Consider the following 12,218-nt stretch of genomic DNA (forward strand, 5'->3'; position numbering starts at 1 on the left):
TATTATATTATATTATATTATATATTATATTATATTATATTATATTATATTATATTATATTTTCATGTATTGCTTCTAAATTCCCCTTTGAGACATTAAACTTTATCTGCTCTTATTTTTTTTACATATTAAACTCTTTTAGTATCAGCAGCCAATCAGCACACACCTTACTGCACTGCTGCTACAAGTGTCCTTTAAATGAAACAATGATTCTGATTGGTCTAACATAACCACGTGGGCGGGGCTTAGACTCAGAGCACTGAAAGCCATGTGGCGAGTTGATTTTCTCTTTTTTAATGAGGTCAAAAATGGTCGGAGGAGTTTTACTTATAATGAAAAATATTATTAAAATACTCTTTATGATTTTAAAAGGGAAGGGTTTTAAGTGACTGAATGTGTTAAAGTAATATAGGGCTAAAATAAATAAGATTAAATGGGGCATTCAGGGACATACTGGGATATACTAGTTTCACTTCTGACGTGAAACTAGTACATTTCTTCACCATGCGCCATAAACTCATGAGTTACTGTCTTATATACTGAGCTGATAAATTAAATTAACCATTTAAAAAACAGACAAATATAAAATACAGCTGTTCTTTAATTAAGCTGAATTGTAACTGTCTCATTTTACTCAGTCAGCAGAGTGAGCTAGAGGTTCCTGATGTGTTTGAAGGTCCAAAGTCTCTCAACTATTATACTTGGCAACATATTTCCTTTAAAGAAATATACTAGCAGAGATTTATAACAAGCTCTTATAGCAACCTCCAGGTGGGTTTATGGATAATCTACCGGAACGTGCACTTGGCTTCCCCCTGCGTTAAATGTAAGTATGTTTAATATAATATATGAAGCAGTGTGCTGTTAGTAATAAATGAGTGAGTGAGTGCAGCTGGATGTGTTGTGTCAGAGTCTTTGCGGTCCTCCTGAGCTCTGAGTGGTGCTGTCTCGCCTCTGTCGCCCTGTTCAAAAATCTGCCTTCCATTGCATTTCTCCAGCAGCGGACTGACCAGGCCCCTCGCAGCCGCAACACAGTGGCCCCGAGCCGGCCTGATTCCCCACCGAGGAGCCGGCAGGTGTGACGGCGGCGGTGCGTCGGAGAGCTGCGGGGGAAGCGAGCCCACTCTGGATGCAGGAATCTACGGACTGCTCCGCGTAATAAAAAAAAACAAAAAACCAACCAACGCGGGGATGTGATGAAACCAGAAACAAAGTGCGACACACACACACACACGCGCACACACACAACAAGCCCATGCACATCACAAACGGGCCTGTGTTGCATTACAACTTTGCGTTTCCCCCCCACCTCCAGCTGTGTGTGTGTGTGTGTGCGAGGGGGCTAAAGGCGGATAATCGGAGGTGAGGCTTGCTCAAATTATTGTCTTGGGGAGCGTGACGCGCACTTCACAGCAGCCCCTGCGCTGTCAGACGAGGAAGTGAGGCTTCACACACGCCCATTTCAGCCCTGTCGACCCTGCTGCTGCTGAAAAAAAGCCCCAGCAGACCCGTTCATCAGATAACACAGCAACAGACTTTCTAAAAAAACATGCGCTCACTCTCGGATGGAGGACGCACGGAATAACCTGCAGGACGTTTTCAGGAGGTAGGTGACCAAACCGAGCTTTACGCAGAGCCTCCGATCATTTCCCCCAAAATGTTATTATCGTGAGACTTGTTTCTATGTGAAGGCCCGTCTCCATCTTTTTTCTCTTCTTTTTTTTTTTTTTTTTTTTTTTGATAAGTCACATGCATGATCTCTGGTTTAACTGTCACCGGCTTGTGGTGTGACTAATATCTGAACTATGACGGTGAAACTAGAGTTTTTGCAGGCTGCGGGCCAGATGTCAGCATCTGCCCGCCGTGCGTGGAGTCGCACCTGCTTGCGTGGTGATGATGCGTGGATTTTTTTTTTTTTAAGCGGAGTTCATGCTGCTGTCTGAGCCTCCATTTAAAACAGAAACAAGCCTTTTTAAAACAGAAGAGTCAGTCTAAACTTAACCTCCTACAAACCGCTGCCACTTACTCGACCTTTGCGATATTTCTTGTTTTAATTTAAGGTGATCCTCTTTAAAAGCAACAGTGGGAGCTCCTGAGGTTCCCCCATGTCACACTGTGTGGGCTCTAAAACTCCTTTCCTGTTGATTATGACTGTACAAAACTAATTAATAGTGACAATGACTTATCCAAAAACTACATGCTTTCTTCCTCTCCTTCTGTGAGTAATGATAAATATAATATAATGAACACATGCTTTTCATTTAACCCTTAAACAAGCCTTACTAGTTATGTCATTTGTACCTGAAGGAAGGAAGGAAAGGAGGAAGGAAGGAAGGAAAGGAAGGAAGGAAAGGAGGGAGGAAGGGAAGAAGGAAGGAAAGGAGGGAGGACGGGAAGGAATGGAGGAAGAAGGAAGGAAAGGAAGGAGGGAGGAAGAAGGAAGGTAGGAAGGAAAGGAGGGAAGAAGGGAAGGAATGGAGGAAGAAGGAAGGAAAGGAAGGAGGGAGGAAGAAGGATGGAAAGGAGGAAGGGAGGGAGGGAGGAAGGATGGAAAGGAGGAAGGGAGGGAGGAAGGAAGGAAGAACAGATGAAGGAAGGAAGAACAGATGAAGGAGGGAAGAAAGGAAGGACAGATGAAGGAAGGAAGAAAGGACAGAAGGAGGGAACATTTACCCTAACAGCTGAACTTAGATCTGAGGAAGGAAGGAAGGAAGGAAGGAAGGAAGAAAGAAAGGAAGAAAGGAAGGAAGGACAGAGGAAGGACCCGGGAGGACAACAGGAAGGTTAAGAGAGAGGACTAGTGCTGCAACTATTGAGTATGTTCATTATCTATAACACTGTTATATGTGGTTAATATATATTTAATGCAATGTTAAAACATAGTGAATTAAATGCCCATCAGACTCTGTTAGGCCCAAGATGTAGACCAGGGGTGTTAAACATGCGGCCCGTGGGCCAGAACCGGCCTGCTGAGAGGTCCAATCCGGCCCATTTTCCTTCCTGTGTTCTTTTCCTTTCCTGCTTCCTTCCTTCCTTCCAGTCTTCCTTCCATCTGTCCTTACTCCCTTTCTTCCATCTGTCCTTACTCCCTTTCTTCCTTCTGTCCTTACTCCCTTTCTTCCTTCTGTCCTTCCTCCCTCCCTTCCTTTTTTCCTTTCTTAGTTCTTTCCTTCCTACCTTCCTTCCATCTGTCCTTCCTCCCTACCTTCCTTTTTTCCTTTCTTCGTTCTTTCCTTCCAGTCTTCCTTCCATCTGTCCTTACTCCCTTTCTTCCATCTATCCTTTCTTCGTTCCTTCTGTCCTTCCTTCCATTGTCCTTCCTTCCCTCCTTCCTTCCTTCCTTCCTTCCTTCCCTCCATCTTTTTAATGATCCGGCCCACATGAGATCAAATTGGTCTGTATGTGGCCCTTGAATGAAAATGAGTTTGACACCCCTGATCTGTTGTGTGTTAGAGATAGAAAAGGTTGTTCAGTGGTATGAGAGGTATAACCCAAAGTGTGTTGAGCAGGTAAACAACATACAAGCTCTTTTAGGTATTTACTTACTTAGATTTTTCAGCTACATTGAGCTCAACACAGTGTGGAGTATGTTTGGTCATGAATTCGTCAGCGTCTGCATATTTTTTCTGCACATGCTCAGAGTCCACGGAGCAGATAAAAGCATTATGTTATTTCTGAATCTATTATTCATTACGGCGTCACTCACAACGTAATGGTTTTGGTAAGCTGTCCGTTAAATGTTAAATTCAAATCACAGCTTCTAAACCTGATTAAAAAGAGCTGGAAAAATTAGCCTCCCCCTCCTCCCTCCTCCCCCCTTCCCATCATCATCATCATCATCTTCTCTCCAGTAGATATCTGAGGAGACAAGGGGCCGTAACAATCACCTGCGACCTCAAACAAAACCACTTCCTTCACAGAGCGTGCGAGCTGATGCTTTCAGACAGAAGGTACAGGTTAGCGAAGTGTGTCATGAACAGATAGAAATCCTCCTTTAAATTCACTATCTGTTAAAGTAGTGAACAGTAAGAGATGAAGTGAAGGGATTTATGGGTTTTAGTGGTAAGGGGAATGTGCTATATCTTGGTTTTCTGGTGTCTATAGAGATCAGAGGAGTCAAACTCATTTTCATTAAAGGGCCACATACAGACCAATTTGATCTCATGTGGGCCGGATCATTAAAAAGATGGAAGGAAAGAAGGAAGGAAGGAAGGAAATAAGAAGGGAAGGAAGGAAAGACAGGCAAAAGGAAGGAAGGGAAGAAAGGTAGGAAAGAGAGATAGTGAAGGACGGACAGACAGAAGGAAGGAAGGGAGACATGAAGGAAGGACAGAAGAAAGAAAGGAACGAAGGAAAAAAGGAAGGTAGGAAGGACAGATGGAATGAAGGACAGAAGGAAGAATGGAAGGAAGGACAGAAGGAAGGAAAAAAGGACAGTAGGAAGGACAGAAGGAAGGAAAAAAGGAAGGTAGGAAGGAAAGATGGAAGGAAAGACAGAAGGAAGAATGGAAGGAAGGAAAAAAGGAAGGTAGGAAGGACAGATGGAATGAAGGACAGAAGGAAGAATGGAAGGAAGGACAGAAGGAAGGAAAAAAGGAAGGTAGGAAGGACAGATGGAAGGAAGGAAAAAAGTAAGATAAGAAGGACAGATGGAAGGAAGGAAAAGAGCACTGGATGGCAAGTGGGCCGGATCGCACCCCTCGGCCGGCCGTATCTGGCCTGCGGGTCGCATGTTTGACACCCCTGATATAGATCTGTGTGTGTGTGTGTGTGTGTGTGTGTGTGTGTGTGTGTGTGTGTGTGTGTGTGTGTGTGTGTGTGATATTGCATGTTACCTGTAGTTAGATGTGTATGTATAGGGATATAGTGTGTGTGTGTGTGTATGTTGGTATATGGAGAGGCTATGTGCTCTTATGTTAGCTTAATTACCCAAGACAAGTTTATCCCAAGGGAGACAATAAAGGCTAATCTAATCTAATCTAATCTAATCTGAAGTGACGTCATTAAGTGGCTTGCTTTCTCTGATAAATTGTCCAAAACCACAACATATTAAATTGGCAGGGACCAAATTGGGGAAAGAAAAGCAGACAATTATCAGACTTGAGAAGTTGAAATCTGCAGATGTTGAGGCAAACTCATTTTCATTTAAGGGCCACATACTTCCCAATTTAATCTCACATGGGCCGGATCATTAAAAAGATGAAAGGAAGGAAGGAAGGAAGGAAGGAAGGAATGAAGGAAAGATAGAAGGAAGAAAGGGAGGAAGGACAGATAGAAAGAAGGAAGGAAGGAAAAGAAGGAGGAGAAGGAAGAGTAGACAGGAAGGAAGGCAGGAAGGATGGAAGGAAGGAAGGAAGGAAAATAAGAGAGGAAGGAAGGAAAGAAGGAAGGAAAATAAGACAGGAACGAAGGAAGGAAGGAAGGGAAGATGTAAGGAAGGGAGGAATAAGGAAAGTGGGCCGGATTGGACCCCTCGGCGGGCCGGATCTGGCCCACGGGCCGCATGTTTGACATCCCTGAACTAGATTGAAGCATTTTCTGGTTCCAGCTTCTTAAAATTTGTTTTCCAAGACAGTGAATTTTATATCTGAAGGTTTGTGGACTCTGAGAAACTGATTTTTTCACTATTTTCCAAAGTTTCACAGACTAAACGATCACTTGTTGCAGATTAAATGATAATGATGAAAATAACGGTTAGTTGCAGCCCCACAGTTTTTAATGACGCATTACTAAAACAATCCATCTGTTATCAAAATAGTTGATTTTTTTTGTTGTTCATTGACTTACAGGGTCTCAAACATACTGTAATACTGTAATATATATATTGGCATCAACTTTAGCAAACTGTCACAACTAGGGATGCAACAATATTCAATATTTTAACCGTTCAATACGCTCTATTAGGTTCAATACACAAAGGCAAACAATACAATTAGGGCTGTCAAACGATGAATTTTTTAAATCGAGATTAATCGCAGAATTTCCATAGTTAATCACGATTAATGGCGTTTTGAATTGCATGTTTAAAATCCTGTTATTTTCCATTTGAAGGCAGTTTTAAGCCCATAATGTAAAGCATTTCTTACCAGAGTGTCTTAACTGGGAATCAATCACGGCTCTGCTGCGACTCCCACACTCCAAAATGGTCCTTTGGTGGAGCTGAGGCTGGCTTGGCTGCACCTGGGTGTTTAGCGTGGAGGTGCTAACTCAAACTCCACGTACTCCGGTGATGATTATCAATGTTTGTTTCCATTTCTAAACAAACCAGCGTGACCAAACTGGACTGGGTGACCGGTTCCTTCATTATGACGAGTTTGTGACGTGTTTTTAACAGTTTTTGGAGGAATGAGATATATCAAGCTTTAGATCCACACACACACACACAATACTTGTTAGTAGATCAGTTCATTGTTGGTTTGGATCCAAACATGTCAGTGTAACATATATGATGGGTGAAGGTCATGCAGAGCTTTACAGACTAGCAGACAGCAGCTTCAAGTCTATTCTAGAGAGTCCTTGAAGTCAATGTAGTGATTTTTGAGTTAAAAGACAATCTGAATGAGGCTTACACAGAGGGGGAGAGAGAGAGAGAGAGAGAGAGACAGAGAGAGAGAGAGAGGATCCTCACTGTGTTTATGTTTTATGTAAATATATCTCTTTGGGTTTAGACACACAGTAACTCCCTTTGCTGGAATACTATGCTGATTTTCCAGGTTAGGCTGTCAGATTACTTGCTGCCATGGCTCCAATCCAAAACACACAGCTAGAGTTGATAGTAACGGTGTCGCGTGTCAGTCCGCCTGGTACTGTAAGTCTTTTATTGAAAAGACAGTGAAACTACAGTCAGTATAGTGTCTTTGTTGTTTTAATACCAGCATTCGGTATTAATGACAGTTTTGTTATGTGGTTTTTAGATGAAGGGCTGCTGTCAAACTGTTCTCAATCTATCACCGTCTCCTACATACAAAACAGAAACTAATATTGGTTTTGTGTAGCTTTTATCCTCAGGTGTGGAACAACAGTCAGTTTAGTTAAAATAGGCTATGTGTTGTAGTTTCAACTGAAGCTCTCTGTTTTCTTTGTTTTTAAGATCAAATGTGCAGGTGTGCAGATCTCACCAAGCTTGAATTTTAGTCCAGTCCTCTAAAAACCAACTGATTAAAAATTGAAAATAATCCCAGCCCTTTGTCTCTATTTCTTTTATAGTAATTAGTATTAAAGTAAACTGTTCTTTCCAGTGAACTTCCCAGGCAATTATTAAGAAAATGCATTTTTATTTCTCAGCACAACAGTCTAAATGCTTCTGTTGAAACCCTTCATTTTTCCACACTGCCAAGAATTAAATAGTTGTGGGCAAATACTGAATCCTGGTGGAAAAATAATGGGTCTAAAAATACTTGAATCAGCTTAGAAGCCCCCCAGATTCCCAGAAATAAAAACCGCCACAGACAAATGGCCTGGGACCAGATACAGATCTGATACCAGTGTTTTATAGTTCCCACATTTGAAATCTGTGGATCTCTCTGCATGGATCTCACTGGGATCATGTTTTTGTGAGGTAACATGAGATCGGAAGAATAACACACTTTGTATGTAATTGTAACTAACAGTATGAACACAGAACCTGTATCTAACTCAGCGGGATCACGTCTGGCCGATACCTGAACCAGTTAATAAGGTCAGATTCTAATCCTGAAGATATTACGGGTTACCAAGCCTCTTTTAGCCACACCAGCACACCGGCAATGTCTGTCAGCAAGTCAGTCAGTCGACCACTTTGTTCCCTTCGACTTCAAGATGGATTACTATGAAATGTTATACAGACATTCATGTTACCCAGAGGATGCGGTGATATATCTCAACGACGTCTACTTGATGGATTGGCTCTAGATTTATGGCTCCTGGATAATGAATCCTACAGACTTTGTTGGTTCCTCTGACTTTTCCTGTAGTGTCAATGTGAAGTCGACTTCTTTAGCTCTTTATTGAAATATCTCTGGTGGATCGACTGCTGTTTGACGCATTCTTGGTCACCAGAGGATGAACTGTAATAACTACGATCTGCTGCCATTTCTTTTAACGCCATCATCTTGTTAAAATTGCAGTTTTCATGGGAGTGTCCTGGTAGATGAGTGGTTATACCTCCTTGGTTTGAGTCTGGTTGGTAACTTCTGTTCCATGTCAGGCTGATTTCTCCCTTATCTGTACAGTGAAGGTGAAAATACGCCCTTGTAGTCGAATGGTTACAGCATATGCCACACACCTGCAACAATCCTAGTTTGAGTCTGACAAGGAACCTTTGTTAGCACCTCATAACCATTTCTCTCTCTCTCTCTCCACTTGTTTCCTGTCAGCCTCTCTGCCACCAACTGTCCAATAAAGGCAAAAAGGCCAAAAAATAATATTAAAAAAGGAAGAATACTCAAAGTCAAAAACCTAAATCCATAAAAAAGCCCATTTCTATTAGCCTCAATTGGAAAAGTCAAAGCTCAAGCAACACTTCTATAGTATACAGAACAACTTTATTGTTAGACTGACGGGTTTCAGCTTATGGTCTTCATCAACACATTACAAACAGCATTTAAATATGGTAGTTAAAAAGCAGAAAAGGTAACCAATGTGCCAATGGGGTAAATGGGGTATCTACCATGATGGGTTGGGTATATGTTAATTTGACGTCAGGTCAGTCATCATCCAGACAGGCAGGAGGGGAGTACCAAAGACACATTGTTGACACTATATTTGGTCCATAAACATATATGCCACACACCTGCAACAACCCTAGTTTGAGTCAGACAAAGAACCTTTGTTGCATGGCATAACCCTTTCTCTCTCTCTCTCCACTTGTTTCCTGTCAGCCTCTCTGCCACCAACTGTCCAATAAAGGCAAAAAGGCCAAAAGATTATATTAAAAAAGGAAAAAATACTCTAAATCCCTAAAAAAGCCCATTTCTATTAGCCTTAATTGGAAAAGTCAAAGCTCCAGCAACACTTGCAGTATACAGAACAACTTTATTGTTAGACTGACGCCTTTCAGCTTATTTCCTGTCAGCCTCTCTGCCACCAACTGTCCAATAAAGGCAAAAAGACCAAAAAATAATATTAAAAAAAAAGGAAAAATACTCAAAGTCAAAATCTAAATCCCTAAAAAAGCCCATTTCAATTAGCCTCAATTGGAAAAGTCAAAGCTCCAGCAACAGTTGCAGTATACAGAACAACTTTATTGTTAGACTGACGCGTCTCAGCTTATTGCCTTCATCAGGGTCTTCATACAAACACATTACAAACAGCATTTAAATATGGTAGTTAAAAAGCAGAAAAGGTAACCAATTTGCCAATGGGGTATCTACCATGATGGGTTGGGTATATGGTAACTTGACTTCAGGCAGGAGGGGAGTACCATAGAGACATTGTTGACACTATATTTGGTCCCTAAACCAGAAAAGTGGAACTAAAGGGCAGATATTTGAATTTGAACAGAAATGGCTTAAATATAAACCGCGTCTACTTTACATGATGTTTTGTATACTGTGAGTATTTTTGGAGCTTTGACTTTTTTAGAGTTTTTGACCTTATCTAAAAACACGATGGAAGATGAGCAAGAAACCTCAACTCTGCTTCAATGAGCTGCAACTGCACATTGAGTTTCACTGTTATGTGTCGAAATGTTGATAAACTAACATCTAACTTTATCTATCTATCTATCTATCTATCTATCTATCTATCTATCTATCTATCTATCTATCCATTCTTCCATCTATCCATCTATCATCCATCTTTATCTATCCATCTATCATCCATCCATCTATCTATCTATCATCCATCTATCCATCATCTATCCACCCATCCATCCATCAATGATCTATCTATCTATCATCCATCTTTCTATCCATCCATCATCTATCTTTCTATCCATCTATTTATCATCCATCTATCATCTATCCATCCATCTATCCATTGATCATCTATCCATCCATCTATCCATCTATCATCCATCTGTCATCTATCATCCATCCATCTATCTGTCATCTATCATCTATCTATCATCTACCCATCCATCTATCGTCTATCCATCCATCCATCTATCATCTATCCATCTATTTATCATCCATCTATCATCCATCCATCTTTATCTATCATCTATCCATCCATCCATCTATCCATCCATCTATCCATCGATCATCCATCCATCGATCATCCATCCATCTATCATCCATCTACCCATCCATCCATCCATCTACCCATCTATCTATCAATCTATCATCTATCTTTCTATCCATCCATCATCTATCTTTCTATCCATCCATCTACCATCCATCTACCATCCATCTATCCATCTATCCATCCATCCATTCATCCATCAATCTATCTATCTTTCCTAGTGTGCTAAACCGTTGAAGGATGGACAGGGAGCTGGTTCGACAGAGCCAGCCAGAACACGGAGAGTCCACCAATGGCACCAGCCCTCAGACTCCCTCCGCCGGCCCGGACTCCTCCTCCTCCGCCCCGGTGACCCCGACCCCTCCTCGGCTCACCCCCAACCCGATGCTCCTGGACTCCCCGGCGCCCACGCTAACGCCCACCACCTCCTCCCCTCCCCCTCCTCTCACCCCGGCGCCCTCCATCACAGCGACACACGGCCCCAAGGTGGCGGCCACGGTCGCCGGCTCTCCCTCCCCCCACATACTGGTCCCCACTCCCCCTAAACTCACCTCTACTGGGACTCCTCCCCTCCGCACGTACTCTCGCCATATCCTTCCCTCCTCCAAAACGTCATCTATATCACAGACCTCCTCCTCCTCCTCCTCCTCTTCCTCCCCTACTGTAGCCACCACCACTTCGCCCATCTTCTCTTCTTCGTCTTCAACGCACAGCAACACCTTGTCAACCAAGACTTCCACCACCTTAACCAATGGGAACACAAGGCCCGTTTCCACGCCGACCTCCACACCAATCACGCCCTTTCATACTCCAGCCAGTCCGCCTGGCAGACAGGTAACTCACGCACCTCACATGTGATATAAAACTCACTCATCTCTATATGATCTGATGACATCACATATTACATCACTGTGTCCCCTTTAATTTGTTATTATGGATTCAAAATGGTGTTAATATAAAGATAAGAGAAATATGGATGTGTTTGAGAGATAATGAAAAAGAGGACTTAGTGTCAGGTGTATTATGGGAAATGAAGTTCTACGTTATATCAGACATTGAAAACTTTGATATTTCTGGTTGAATTGTTGCTAAATTATTGGTAAAAACCAAATACAGGTAAACTCAGAGTTGCATATCGCACAGTGTTTGATGCATTAAGAATTTTTAATAATGATCTTAGCTACAAAAATAGTCCCAGATAAATTAATTAATTGACAGAAAATCAATCTTATAATAAGCGATTAATTGTTCAGGTCAGTTTTTAAGCAAAAATGCAAAATAGTCAAACATTTTAGTGGACTTCAGGTCTTCTTTAACTTAATATTTGGCGTTTTGAAATCATACACATTAACATATTGTGTTTAAATGATGCTTGGCCTTGGAGAAATGTGGCTTCTTTTCAATAATGAAGTATATAAAAAAAAGGTTTTTGGTATAATCCTCAAAGCAAAGTAGTGAAAAGAAGTATCAGTTTAGTATTGGCAGTGAAGTCAGTGTATTATATTGGCAATGGGACTGAAATTACAGACGATATTCAGCCCTAACAATGATGATAAACCTCTCTCAGATATATTTTACCTTTGATATTTCAATTTTAACCCTGTCCTTCTTTTCATTATGGATTCTTCTGTTTATATATATATTTTCTTGACTAATGGCCTAAACCTAAAATACCTTGTAATGTCCCAACCAACACAAAAATATTCAGTTAATGTCACAGAAGATTAAAGAAACCAGAAAATATTTACATTTAAGAAAAAAAAAAGACTCAAAATGATTAATAGATTATCTAAATAGTAGGGCTGTCAAACGATTAGTTTTAAATCGAGATTAATCGCAGAATTTCCATAGTTAATCACGATTAATCACGTTTTGAATTGCATGTTTAAAATCCTGTTATTTTCCATTTGAAGGCAGTTTTAAGCCCATAATGTAAAGCATTTCTTACCAGAGTGTCTTAACTGGGAATCAATCACGGCTCTGCTGCGACTCCCACACTCCAAAATGGTCCTTTGGTGGAGCTGAGGCTGGCTTGGCTGCACCTGGGTGTTTAGCGT

At 41.3% G+C, this 12,218-nt stretch overlaps 1 protein-coding gene across 5 annotated transcripts in view; it reads left to right on the forward strand.

The window, feature by feature from the left end:
* The first annotated feature begins 594 nt into the window (after positions 1–594).
* The window catches only part of si:ch211-230g15.5 (polyhomeotic-like protein 2), a 39,659-nt gene continuing 28,035 nt past the window's right edge, over positions 595–12,218 (forward strand). For 3 of the 5 annotated variants that reach the window (XM_053342077.1, XM_053342081.1, XM_053342080.1), the window contains exons 1-3: positions 595–826; positions 999–1,606; positions 10,383–10,995. In XM_053342077.1, coding sequence (XP_053198052.1) covers positions 10,402–10,995 — 594 coding nt within the window. In that variant the 5' untranslated portion in view covers positions 595–826; positions 999–1,606; positions 10,383–10,401. The remainder of the gene's footprint in view (positions 827–998; positions 1,607–10,382; positions 10,996–12,218) is intronic. The other 2 variants (XM_053342079.1, XM_053342078.1) reach the window with 2 other exon arrangements.

The sequence above is a fragment of the Scomber japonicus genome, chromosome 21, assembly GCF_027409825.1.
Source record: "Scomber japonicus isolate fScoJap1 chromosome 21, fScoJap1.pri, whole genome shotgun sequence".
Lineage (NCBI taxonomy): Eukaryota > Metazoa > Chordata > Actinopteri > Scombriformes > Scombridae > Scomber > Scomber japonicus.